Source organism: Astyanax mexicanus, chromosome 13 (genome assembly GCF_023375975.1).
Source record: "Astyanax mexicanus isolate ESR-SI-001 chromosome 13, AstMex3_surface, whole genome shotgun sequence".
In the NCBI taxonomy this organism is placed as follows: Eukaryota; Metazoa; Chordata; class Actinopteri; order Characiformes; family Acestrorhamphidae; genus Astyanax; species Astyanax mexicanus.
In genome coordinates this window covers 44573407-44587076 of record NC_064420.1, presented here as the reverse complement: position 1 = coordinate 44587076, position 13670 = coordinate 44573407, and the positions used below count along the sequence as shown (strand labels likewise).

The 13670-nt window shown below is 34.8% G+C and overlaps 1 protein-coding gene across 1 annotated transcript; it reads right to left on the bottom strand.

Moving 5' to 3' along the window:
- Nucleotides 1-698: 698 nt before the first annotated feature.
- Nucleotides 699-12610, bottom strand: si:dkey-126g1.9 (uncharacterized protein C1orf115). The gene is made up of 2 exons (XM_007235709.4): nucleotides 12246-12610; nucleotides 699-3191 (listed from the first exon to the last, which is right to left on the bottom strand). The coding sequence occupies exons 1-2, from the start codon at nucleotides 12552-12554 to the stop codon at nucleotides 3054-3056; spliced, it is 447 nt and encodes a 148-aa protein (XP_007235771.2). The 5' UTR covers nucleotides 12555-12610; the 3' UTR covers nucleotides 699-3053.
- Between the last annotated feature and the right edge of the window lie 1060 nt (nucleotides 12611-13670).

Here is a 13670-nt window from a genome sequence, read left to right as displayed (position 1 = left end):
CAATAAGATAATAATAATAAAAAATAGAATGACATAGCAGTAGGTTTAGATCCGCACGGTTCAGAAAGTAGAAGATCTAGAGATCAGTAGTAAACATTGTTACATTATCTAACCTATAAAAAAAACCTTGTATTGTGGAAATTTCTGCCTCTGCAGGTCTGACTGTGCTTCAGGCGTGGATAATGTGTCCGTGTATTTTGCTACGCAGACACGTCACAATATGCAAATCAGTCAATCAATAATACTGCCCCCATCATGATGTCCAACCATCTGCCTCTTACTGCTATCAGAGGCACACTGTTCAGCCCAATCAGCTCTCCCTTCTGCCCCTCCCCTAAACCCATACATCAATGCAGTGCCCCTTTCAGGCTACTCCTCTCATTTTTTTGAATTTTTCACAGTATGATATGATACAGACTTATATTTAAGTTCTTGGACATGATATGGCAAAACCTGATTAATATATTCAATTGTCCATTTCTCATTTATTAATAAACCAATGTCATTTTTTATGTTATGCTGAAGAACACAGCGTATCTGTGATTGGCTAATGGTAACTGTGCAACAATTGAATAGAAATTCAATAAACACTTGAATCAGGTTATATTTTCAGATCATTGAGCAGCCCACACACTGGTGACAAAACATGAAATAACCTGGGGTCAGAATGTCTGCAATAAAATAAAAGTCAAAGGAGATTTAAAGATTAAAGAAACACTTTATTTTTATTATTATAACACCCAAAACACAATGTAGAAAGAGAAAATAACAATATTACACACAGTTATAAGCAAAATGAAAAAATATAGATGTTCTGTTCCTGGGTTGGGGGTGGCGGGTTGAATTAGGGTAATTTTCTAGTGGGCCAAATCAGACATTCTCATGCAGGGCCACACTTTAGGCAGGCCTGGTGCAGGCCATAGTTTCTTAAATGTAATGCACTTCAATACATCGATTAGGTCTATTTCTTTAACTAGAATTGCCTTGCTGCATGATATTAAAACTCTTACAAGATATTATTAAACAACCCTTTACAAACCATTACGCTATCTACAGTGAAATTCATTCCATCACTTTAAAAAAACATGCAAATAATCTGCTTTAATCTGTCTCTGCTGCACTTCCACTTTATACATTCTTTTAGCACTGAACAAATGTTAATGAAATTCAACCTTAAACACGCCTATAATAGAATTAATAGGACAGATTCTTCCCATTTGGTCTCTGTTATAAGCTGCAGCTACTTTAACAAGTTTGTAAGATGACCTCACTCAGGCTCTTGTTGGTTAATGCAATCAAATCCTCACTGCCTTGCTCAAAAATGTAAAATTTAACAGAAGTCTTCCCTGGACAGCAGATACATTTACTCCAACAAAAGCAGGACAAACTCTCTTTAATTTATTAAATTCATAATTAACAGCAAATGAGTACATGTACCATTATTTCTGTCCATATAGTGATATGCTACAGGTGATATATGCAGTATTGCTTTTAACCATTGAACGTTGAATGATCTTACTAGCTTTCAGGCTCAGACTTTGATCTCAGATTTTTTTCTCATGCACCTCCACATCCTGTTTTCTCCTGTCTCCTCTTCCTCCATAAACCCTTCCTGTCTCTAAAGCCGTCCAAACAGATTAGCCTACCTACAAACGCAGGCTACAGCCTAAATCTGCACCACCGACAGACGCACATACACCACACCATCCTTCACCTCACACAGCCCTGCCAGTCTCTCCTCTGAACAACAAGACAGCTTAGTTAAAGCTATAATAATCACAATACACATCAAATCTTGAATGAAGATCTGGTTCAATGTACATGATCATTCATACATAAAAAAAAATCCTAACATGATCAATAGGAAAAAATAGAAATCTCATGATAGTCTACACAAAAGAACCTTAGCTTATGATATACAACTATTATTAATTAGGGATGCAACTAATGATTATTTTGTAGTCGACTAATCTAATGATTATTTTTCATGATTAGTCGATTAATTAACGATTATTTCTGCCATGTTCTCCATCTCTACTATAGAATGATAAAATGAAAGAAACAGCTGAATATCAGATTTAAAAGGTCTAGATGTTATTAAAAAGATGAAGGTACTGTTATTTAGTGGTTAAAATGGAATCTGTAGTGTTTGAGCACTTTTAGAGTGAGCAAATTACCCATCTCCCATTGCACTTCTGTGCCCGTCACTTTGTGTAATGCAGTACAAATTACAAAGTAACAATTACAAATGAACAATTAGTCGACAATGAAATTTGTAGTCGATACATTTAAATAATCGACATTGTCGATTATATCAACTAATCATTGCAGCCCTATTATTAATGATGTCCCAGTCTGATGCAGGGACTCGGGATCCGGACTGATTCAGGTATATCAGTCTTTAATTTAACCATTTTTAATCTGTTGTCCTCAATGTGCCATTAATGCTTATTATTGTCTGCTTATTTGCAGCACTGAGGAGAGTTCTCAGAGGGTAAATAACAATTTTAGATAGAGTGTGCAGTGTGAATCTATTTTACCGTGGGGCATGAAAACATACCATAATACTGTATACTGACACAGAGCCCTTTATAAAATAATAGTGGGAGGAAAACCCAAGTGTTTAAGCGTTATACCAAAATAAAAAAAAAATGTATTATAATACTCCTTATCCTATATAAAATGAATTGGGGCTGAATTGTTGACACAAACACAAAGATTGCATCAGATTGGTAATGGTATTAGTGTTGGCTGACACTAAGCATTGCAAGAACAGTCTCAGATTTGGAAGATACATTTTCTATTAATGATATAATAACAGAAAGTCATACTAATGTAGGCTTTCCTCTTCATCACAGGACACATTAGCATTATCAATATGTACAGATAACAGTGTGAGAACATGAGCCAGGCTCTCCAGAGCAGGAACACGTGCCACCCAGTCCAGGGCTGTAAAGGCACAGTCTGAAACACAGGAATCTGATGTTCTCCATCAGAGACGTTCACAGCAGGTCAGCCCGTGGGGACTGTAAGAGAATAGAGCTCTGATCTCCTCAGCTCTTGGCGCGTCCTGTTCTGAACTCTGGGACGAATGCGGCGGCCGCGGTGACAGGGGTGGAGTAGCCCACAGTGAAGCTCTGGAGCCCAAACATCAGACACTTCCAGCTGTAGCGCAGAGCTTTCCCCACATTCTGCAAAACACAGAGATCAGCAACAGATCACAAACACAGCCAATGCAGAAAACAGAAAAACAAAAAAATAATAAATAGAAATTATGGTGACATCAGAAATTACATCCACATTCAATCAGGAGACCCCACACACATATCCCACAGATCAGTGCAGTGTTCTATAGCTTCTATGTGACATGGCAAAAGTCATGGGACGTGACAGTATTCCTTGTCTTGTGATTTTTTTTAAGCAATAATTTTTACATTTATTTTGCATAATGATGTCCAATGAAAAACACTGTCCATCTCCAAAATAGAAACTTTACAGGAGAGAAATAAAACCCTCTTAACTTTGAATGGAAGTCAGTGAAGAATTTCACTTGGTCCATTCATCAAGGGTAAGTGTTGGTCCATACACACAGTGTAAAGGACAGATTGTGAGTTCAAATTATGTAGTAAACTAAAAATTGACAAAAAGGGAGATACTTGTTTTTCAATGGATAGTAATGATGCGTTATGATTTATGATGATATAAATACATTAATGATTAAATTCAGCATGATTATGCATAAAAAATGTCTTATGCACTGTATTATGACAATGCTAATCAGTAAATATTATAATAACATTATGATTTATGATGATATAAATAAATTAATTATACAATTCATATAAAATGTCTTATGTATTATGACAATGCTAAATAATCAGTAAATATTACAATTACATTATATGTAACTTTCTACTAGGTTCTAGACCATTGCTGTGAGACTTTGATTGCTTTCAATGTACCATCATTCCAGAGTACACAGTTCCACTCTGTGTGTGTTTGTGTGTGCTTTTACAGATTGATTTCAGCAATGCGTGCAACTTGAGGTAGCTGAATGCATTTATTAGAAGGGGAGTCCACAAACATGTGGGCATACAATGTATTATGCATTATGATCATAGAAATACTGTATATGCAATATTTGCAGAATTTTTAACAAAGGCACAAAGAAATCTAACTTGGTTCACATAAAAACAGCTGAGCTCTAGGTTGGATCTATTGTGGACCACATTGTGGACAATAATTTAATGCTGATATTTATAAATATATATTTAAGAGGTGTGATTTTTACACATATTTCATATTTCCTAACTCATGTTTCTCAAGTTTTACCATCTTGTCCTGCCCTACTGACAAATATGAACATCTAAAGAATTCGTGACAAAGAATAAAATACACTTAGGCTATTTATAAAAGTAGAACTCACAGTAACAAACACAGGTAATTCAAAACAAAACATCTAACAACTGTAAAACACAGCCCTCGTACAGGTACTTTACGACCAGCACACCTTGTAACTCTCCATGATAAAAAGTCATAAACAGGATGTGCCAAAAAATGAGCTGGAAGGACATTTCCTCATATTCACAATGGTCTCCCTGCACATGGCTTACAGACGGCCCTTCCTGCTCCGAGAATAAACACAGACCTTTCCTTCTGTAACGCTACTGTGTGTCTGATCCTCAGAGAAAAATGTATTTAACTCCAACATGGCACTCACAAACAAAATTTTAAGATATCATTAAAAAAAGACATATTTAAATGTGCCTTTTATACAGTAGGAACTGATTTATGACTGCATGGAATGGCAGGAACCAGAGCAGCGTTTAATTCTGGTGAACCAATTATATTCATATTGATAAATAGTAAAATTGTGTAAAATACTGTAGACTTTGTTGGGAAAATCAGCACTACCCTCAACTGCTCCAGTGCATTCCCCTTGATTCTTTTGATGGAAGCCCAAAGTAGAGTTGATAGAGAGACAGGATACTTAGATCTTCAGCAAATTAGCAATTTATTACAACAGAGCTCTGGGAACCCCTTCCACTCAGACAGAGTTTCAGTAGAAGAAGTTCAACTATCCTTACATTTGCAAGACCTTATATCCCCAAAATCCCACCCATACATACTGTGCAAAGGCCAGTTAAGCGGTTCCTCAGCAACTGTTTCTAACTGATTAAGTTAAATCATTTATTGATTACTACTGTTTTCTATGTGTCCTCCGGCCTCATCTCTGCTGCTTAGGCGCTGACTTCTGCATTACATGCTACATACTGGACATTCAGTTTTGAGGTGTCAGCCTAACTGTCCTTTGCACACTCACCCACATACACAGTTCAGGTCAAATATCCAGAAACAACTCACTAGTTTCAGACACTTGAGTCAGCCCAAACAAGATCACTCACATGACACTTCATTCTCTTAATCATAATCAGGTTTTTGGATTAAATGTCATTTTGTCTGATCAGCTGAAAAATACCTTTAATATTAATATTTACTGTTTCTTAACAACTTCTTTCAGTTAGGGTTCTGTATCTCTCAGCTTGTCCAGAAATGCATGTGTAAGGCATGTGCTTTACTATAATTTACCACATATCATATACTATAATTTATAACAAACAGCACTGATTCTCCAAAACAGCCATAAAACACCTGATAACTGCCAGGATGGGTCAATAGCACAAAGTTTAATTATGTTTTTCAATCAGGTAACTTCCCCATATTCACTGTTTACCACAGCAAGTAGGACCTCACATAAACACACGTGCAAATTTCTGTTCCCAGAAAGCCCCGGAAATAAAATTCCAGGAAGAGTTTTATCACTTCAACTGTATTAAAACCTTTCCAATGCTGATCGCATTTACAGACTTAGGCTATAGATTTCCCGTTAAACTACAAATAAAGAACCTAAGGGGATTTTCATCAGAAAACACACATGATATACAGTAATATTGATAAAATAGCTCTGTAACCACCATAAAATCATGGCTAAAATGCAACATAATGCAACATAATTTATGCTTGTCTACCAGCAAAGGGTTTATTTTAATCTGGATGACCAACTTTTTAACCATCTTTACCATCAAAGACCATCTTAAACCATCCAAAACCATCCGTGAGCTGGATTCTTCTGAAGAATAGTTTTAAAAGATTGTGTAAAACTAGTGTAAAACATTAAAATAACACACACTGGAGTTTATTATATACAATTAAAGTCTGTCACAGAACCTAAGCAACTATGTTTTGAAAGTATATTGTTATTTTTCTTGGTAGCAGCTGAGCTATTTCATATTTTCAAAAGCTGATTCCTTCTGGTTTCAGCTCTTAATTGTAGTAGAAGTTTAGTAGAAACTCTGTTTAAACTCAGTTTAAATATGAAATTGAGTCAAATTGGAATCATATTTAACATGCACATTTTTTACGTGCATACAACAGGGCAGAATTTATCCATCTTTTTCCTTTATACAGTGCTGTCATCTCCAGGCAGTACCAGTGTCGTGCCGAATTATGACTTACTGCCAAAATCAGGCTGCCCTTTGTACACATGCAGTTGTAAAAAGCAGCAGTAAAGGCACAACAGATTACAGATTTTTGTTGCTTCTGTTTATGAAGTATTTGTTCCTTACAAATAACAGAACATTGCTATAGGGAAGTCGGATTCTGGTGGGAAGTTGTATTTCAGCAGCCCAGCAAAACAACAGAAGAAGAGGAAACAGCAGAGATTACATTTATTTGGTTGTAACCTGTCAACGCTTCAGGAGGGTGAGGAAGCGCACTGGCAAAATCACAACTGACCCCTCACATCCTGGACATCACCTCTTCTAGACTCTCCCCTCTGGTAGAAAGCTTCGGACCACGACATGCTAAGCACAACACGACATGCTAACAGCTTCTTCCCTAGAGCTGTAGCACTCCTTAACCACAGTGGACATCTCAAAGTCTCCAACCCACACTCACTGAACTGTATTGACTGGATTTACTATTGGCTCACTTGCACTTTGCTTATTTGCACAGCTGTACAGATGTTCTTCTGTGATGTAAACATCATCTGCAACATTCTTTAAACCAGGGGCGGATTTCGAAAAATATTTATGGGGTGGCAGGTGGGGTGCAGGTATTTTTGAGGGGTGGCAACTTACGCCAGGCGTATATATATATATATATATATATATATATATATATATATATATATATATATATATACAGCAGTTAGCAAAATAAAATTATCTCAAAATCAGCACTACAACTATACTAGCACCGTGCTTTCATTATAATTTACTGCAGTAAATGTCAAATTGGCCATAATACATTTTATTTTAATTCTGGGGTTTCAGCAGGGGTGGCAAGGCTTTCTTTTGCCACCCTATGCCACCCTGGTAGATCCGCCCATGCTTTAAACAATATTTAACATAAACCCTCCTCAAGAATATTTAGATAAAATAATATTCATATGTGTACAGTTCTGATTTCTATTTTATTTTATTTATTTATTATCTCTAAGCTTCTTGTTAACAGTACCTTCTTTCATAGTATAAAGTTTGTCAATAGTCTGTGTAACTGTTACATGTCATACATGTGTTGCTTTCACCAAGACTAATTCCTTGTATGTGTAATAAAGTGATTCTGAATACTAAATGTTTATCAGTGGCTGATAAACACAGCCTGACCTGACTGGTAATAAATAAATTCCAGGGTTAAGGTCAGTGCTAAGAGAAGTCCGGGCACACAGGACATGCGCTTGAAGCAGCAGCAGTGGAAGACTGGGATTAAGCTGTTTGGCTGTATGGGTTTCTCTGTAAGTGAGGCTGAAGATTACAGAGCTGTTCTAGTGAATGAGCTTTAATTGGCTTAGTCTGCTTCTTTAGCTCAGACAGTTGACGCAGATGATCGAGTCTCAAGCTGAAGAAAGCCCAGCGTTTCCTAAAGAAAGGAAGCCCTGATGCAGAAGAATCAACACTGGCTCATCCTGCATCCTCTCTAAAGACTATTAAAGTTTACGGTCTGAGATAATAAAGTTATACAAGGGTCCTGCTTTCTGGTTACGATAAGGAAATAAGTAAATTTTCCTCATGATTTCTCATTTATGATTGTGCAAAACAATTTCAAATTCTATTTTTGTTTTATTGAAAAAGTCAATAAGAATTATCACTAGAAAACATAACAGTCATTCATCAAAAACACTGTTTTATCAGTTGAAATAATTGAAATTCTCTAATTTAGTTGACTTTAATATTTTATTGGTTATATTTAAGGCTCATAAAAACACATTACCTTTAAACATACTATTTAATTTTGTTAATTGAAAGAGCTGTTTCAATCATCTTAAGGGGATAGATATGTTTGTAAACCCTAAATGTCGAACTAGTTTGAAGGAGTGGTGTACTTCAATTTAAGGAATAAGATTCTGAAATAATTAGAAGAGTGATGTTAAAAATGCTAGATCAATGTGTGTGTTTAAATAAAATGATAAAAGTTGGTTTGTTTAAAAAATATAAAATAGTATAATGTGTATCTGCACAAACTTTTGTTCGAGAAGGATTTGATGTTTTGTTTAGTTTTGTTTTTGGTAAATTACTATTGTTTGAAATTATTAATGGGAAAAAAGGTCTAATTCTTATTAGATTTTTTTTCTCCTTCTCCTGTCTTTCATGTTATTTGATATTGTGTATTTTTTTCTTTCTGTTTCTTCTGTACATAGACTTTCTTTTGTTTATAATGAAATTAATACATTTTCTAAATAAATAAATAAAAAAAATATATAAAGCTGGACAGAGAAGCTACAGTGGAAGTGTACACTCATAAACCTATATAGGGCATTAAACCATCAAATTAACTGATGCACTCGGTTGGTTGATCAGGTGTTTTGGTTGTTAAATGTGTCTTTTAGAGAGATGGATGATGCATTTACACTGCTATAATGTTTACAAAATGTGTAATGGCTCCCATTTACATCTGCTCACTTCGTGGATCTTGAGTAGGAGGATTTTCAGACCCTTTCAGACCCTGCACCCATTACAATGGACATCATGTATTTCATTTTTTTCTCTGATGTTTTGTTGCACATAACACCAACTGAGACCTGTTGTCCATCAGAATAGACCATAAACCAGCCAATAAAATGTTCGCAAGCCATTGAAATAGTAGATTAGTCCCGCCCACTGCGCTGGAAAAAAAACAAGGGCTAATTTTTACGAATTTTATGTTATTTAGAACCCTTTTTATTAATATAAAATAAAATGTTAAATAGGTATACAATGAACAATAAAATAAATTCAATATTTTAGTTAATTGGATTTAATTTTTATATATATTTTATATATAGTATGTTTTTTGTGTGTGCATTACATACAGAAAATAGCATTCAAATATTTGGAGTGACTAGAGTTCAGGTATGAAAGGGTTAAAATCAAATGTGGGCTGGAAGGGTATATAAATCCCCCCCCCAGCATTGAGCTGTGGAGCAGCTGAACTTTCTATTCTCTGGAATGATGGAGCTCTATACAGAACTTTTTGGATGAGGTAGAGATTTGAGAATGAGGTTGTTTGGTGATTATTCAAAACCCTGACCTCACTTATGCTGTTGTACCTGAATGCAAACAAATTCACATAGCAATGCTCCAAAATTAAGTAGAAAGACGTCACTGGACAGTAAAGACTCCAACAATGTTTAACTAATGCACAGGTAGAAAAAGATTGCGTTAGATGTCCTAAAAATAACGGTGCTTCAAACTGAAGTGGCAGTTCTTAATTTCTTAATAAGTTTATGTTAATACATCTCTATTACAAACAACTTGTAATGGTTCTTCTATGGAACTGGCTTGTCCAAAGAAATCGGTAAAGAACCTTTAAGAACCTTTATTTTTAAGATTCAATCCAAGAATGCTCATTTATGTAGTTCATTATTTTGGTACACACTTGAATCAAGAAAATTCTGAGAATTCATTCAAATTGCTTTATATTTAGATTGAATTGAGTGAGTGAAGTGCTTGCTTGGGAGCCAGCTGCATCAAAAATAACAAGATAACAGTATTATTTTAGCTACCCACTGCATCTTCAATCTGTATAATCAAACCAGTGATTTGTAATTGTTATAATACCTAGGCCTGTCATGATAGCTGTTTTAGTTTGGACAATATAGTGACCTTTGTATAATTAAGAATATTTATACATTGGGATTGGAGTATAACAATATTGAAACATTCTAAATAAATAAAATATAAATTAAATAAATAAACTATTTTTTAACAGTCAGCATACTGGCTTAATTACATTAATGGACTTAACTTCTTAGGATAACTTAATAGACAATATCTAAGTCAGTATTATTGACGTAATTTCCATGTATTTTATAAGCCAATAACACATGTAATTTTCATGACAGGCCTAAGTTTAATTAAGAAATAAATAAATAGCCAAACTCATTTAGAAAATTATCCAGAGAAAAACGCAAGAATCAGATGATCAGAGGAAGTGGATGATTAATTGAAGCTGTATATCAGTATCAGAACCTACTTACCCTTCGTCTGAGTATAGGCATAAAAAAATCTACAACTGCAGTGTCTGAAATAGAAATAATGCTGGGGTTTAATTAACTAGTTAGATATCATGGCCTGTGTCTGAAAAACAAGAAATGCTGACTTAATGCCTTGCTGAACACATTATCTCATTTATCTTAGACAGTGCAATGATTCTGATAGAGCATTTTGCTCTTAATACTCTTAATAATATGGTACTTGCTGCTGAACAGAAGTTTGTGTTTTAATTTTTTTTGTTTTGTTTTGTATGCAGCTGCCTTGTGTGAACTGCAAAAAAAAAAAAAAACGCCAGGAAAGTGATTTTACTCTAAAATAAAAAAATACTCTAATAAAATGTTTAATTGATCAGACTTTATTTTAGCAGGTTTAAATAAAAAATATTCAGTTTAGTCGTGTTTTTCTGTTGACATGTACACCAAACACATCTGAGTTTGCTAATCTAACTAAAAATATTTTAGCAACTAATTTCAACACATTTTTTAGTTGGCAAGTCTAGCATACATTTTTCGATTTTTAAGTTTAGCGAAGTTAAAATATTGGATAATGATAAAAGAACTATGATACATTTTATGTTAATGATTCAATAATTTAAGCTAATATTTAAGACTTGTTAGGACAACTTAATTTTGTAAGTGCAGAGAACAAATGAGCCATAAGGTTGTACTAACTTAAAAAGGCCAGGAAATTAGTTGCTTAATGATTTTAAGTTGTTTCACCCCTTACCAATACTGTATCAGTATCTATAATGATACTGGCATTTACAGTATCAGTATGCTATCAGTGTGCATGCCACTATATGATACGTGACTGAGGTCCACAGCATGCCCACAGTGTGGACTTACTATGCTTTCTTTACTGCATGTGTTTCTGAACTCTGAGACTGTAAATGCTGTTATATTAAGCTTATTATAGGATTGTCACAAATTTGACTAACTTTAATACCGATACCAAGAATATTGTCATGAATAAGTCAATGCTTTGGCCTGAGAATAAAGCATTTATTGACATACTTTAAAACAGGTCACATCTAAATAATAGTGATTATTATTATTTAGCGCTTATTAACTGAAATTGCAGCTGTTCTGCATTAATTTGTAATGATTAGATTAACACATCTATTTATTGATAAGTTATTTACAATACTTTACAGTAGTGCAGTCATATTATTTGTCTGTTATTTGTCAGTCTACTTGAGTTTTTGACATGGTCATGCTAGCTGACTACGTAGATTATATTAGATTCTCTTATTCAGTTGTACATAGTATTTAAAGCTTCAAGTACAAAATTGTTTATGATGTTGTCATATTGAAAAAGTATTGAACTTTAAATGGCTAGTGCAAACTTTAACTTATATAATAAGAGTTTGTCTTGGCATCTCTACTCTGTATCAGCAGATATTTAAAAAATTTAGTTCTCACCCAATAAATTAGAAGTCTAGATAACTAAACTTTGATTCAGAGATGACTGCTTTCCTTCCTGCATTTCCTACATATCAGACACAGGGATAAAATATGGGAAAACATACACAACTTTATGTTACATAGTGACATTTCTAAATAATACATACAACATAAATAAATGCTTATTAATGTAATGCTTATTAGAACTCATAGAAATGGACATTTGCAGGCAATTACAATAAAAAAAATAAGTTTTCCTGTAGTTTTTCTAAATTCTAAAGAGGTATTAAATGAATGGGTTGACCCTTACCTTTTTGTATTTCTTGTACTTCTCCTTCTTCTTGGCCTTCTTCTCTTCCTTCGCTCTCTGTTTACTCTCGTTCTCTTCCAAAGGCACATAGTTTTTGGGTAAGAAGGCAAAGTGCACTTCCTTTGACTGCTTCCCTTTAGGCAGGTCCTCCTCACTCTCTCCTCGTCCACAGCTCTGCACTGGAGCTGTTGTGTCGATTTGTCTCTGATACCCAACACCGCTGCCCCCCCAGCCTTCATTTAGGGTCTCAAGACCAACAAAAAGGCCAATCTGTGGCAGATGCACATCCAGGACAGATTTAGGCTTCATCTTTTCCTGCAGATGATGCTCCTCTGAAGCTTCAGGCCGGGCACTGGCTGACTTTTGTTCTCGGGGGTTGGACTTCTAAGGTGGAAGGGAGGGATTTATTGGATCAGCTTTGCATAAACAGTCGTCGCCCCAGCAGATTCCAAAGGGCTTCTGGCAGCCGTTGTAGGCCGCTAATCAAATGGGTTAATGGGTCACTATCTCTGCAGTCACAGACTTCAATTACAGGCCTTTTTTAATGATTAAATGTAAAAAATCAGACACGGGCCATTACTGTAATTTATTACTGTGGTACTGTGTTTGGTTCCCCCTGAGGTTCTACATTGTGATACGTATTACTAAGTAATAACACTGGAAACAATACAATTTAACTGCTTAAATGCTGTTATTTAAAGCTTATTATAGGGTTGTCACAAATTTGACTAACTTTAATACCGATACCAAGTATATTGTCATGATTCTGAAAAATAAATCAATGCTTTGGCCTGAGAATAAAGCATTTATTGACATACTTTAAAACAGGTTACATCTAGATAATAGTGATTATTACTATTTAAGCAGTGATGCGGTATTTGTAAGGATTGGATTGAAACATGCATTTATTGACAAGTTATTTACAATACTTTACAGTAGTGCAGTAATATTATTTGTCTGTTATTTGTCAGTCTACGTGGGTTTTTTTGTTATTTGTTAGTTATTATTAAAAGTGCTGTAAAATGCACTTATTGACCTCTTTAACTTGTTACTTGATGTGTAAATAGTAAGTATGTGGATGGTTAAGACAAAAAATGATAGCAGTTTTACCAGTCTGTTTGACACCCTGTTATTTTGCATCAGAATGAAGACAAGTGATTTCCTTTTTAATAGAATGCATTGCATAGCATAACAAGCTGAACAAGAACATTGGGTGTGAGCCAATTTTGAGGCTACTAATCAATTGGGTTAATGGGTCACTATCTCTGCAGACACAGACTTTGATTACATTCCTTCCAATGGTTAACTCTGATAAACAGATATGCGCCATTACAGTACTTAATAACTGTGGTATTTCAGTGGGGTCCTTTCTGAGCTTCTTGTTAATAAAGGCTCTTTGTTATTTGCTACATTGTGATGCTTATT

Bases quoted from the DNA above. Each gene is read 5' to 3' on its own strand.
- si:dkey-126g1.9 (XM_007235709.4), bottom strand. From the start codon at position 12,554: ATGAAGCCTAAATCTGTCCTGGATGTGCATCTGCCACAGATTGGCCTT. The intron at 3,192-12,245 runs GTAAGGGTCAAC...TGTGTTTTGCAG, and splicing joins AGTACAAGAAATACAAAAAG to AATGTGGGGAAAGCTCTGCG.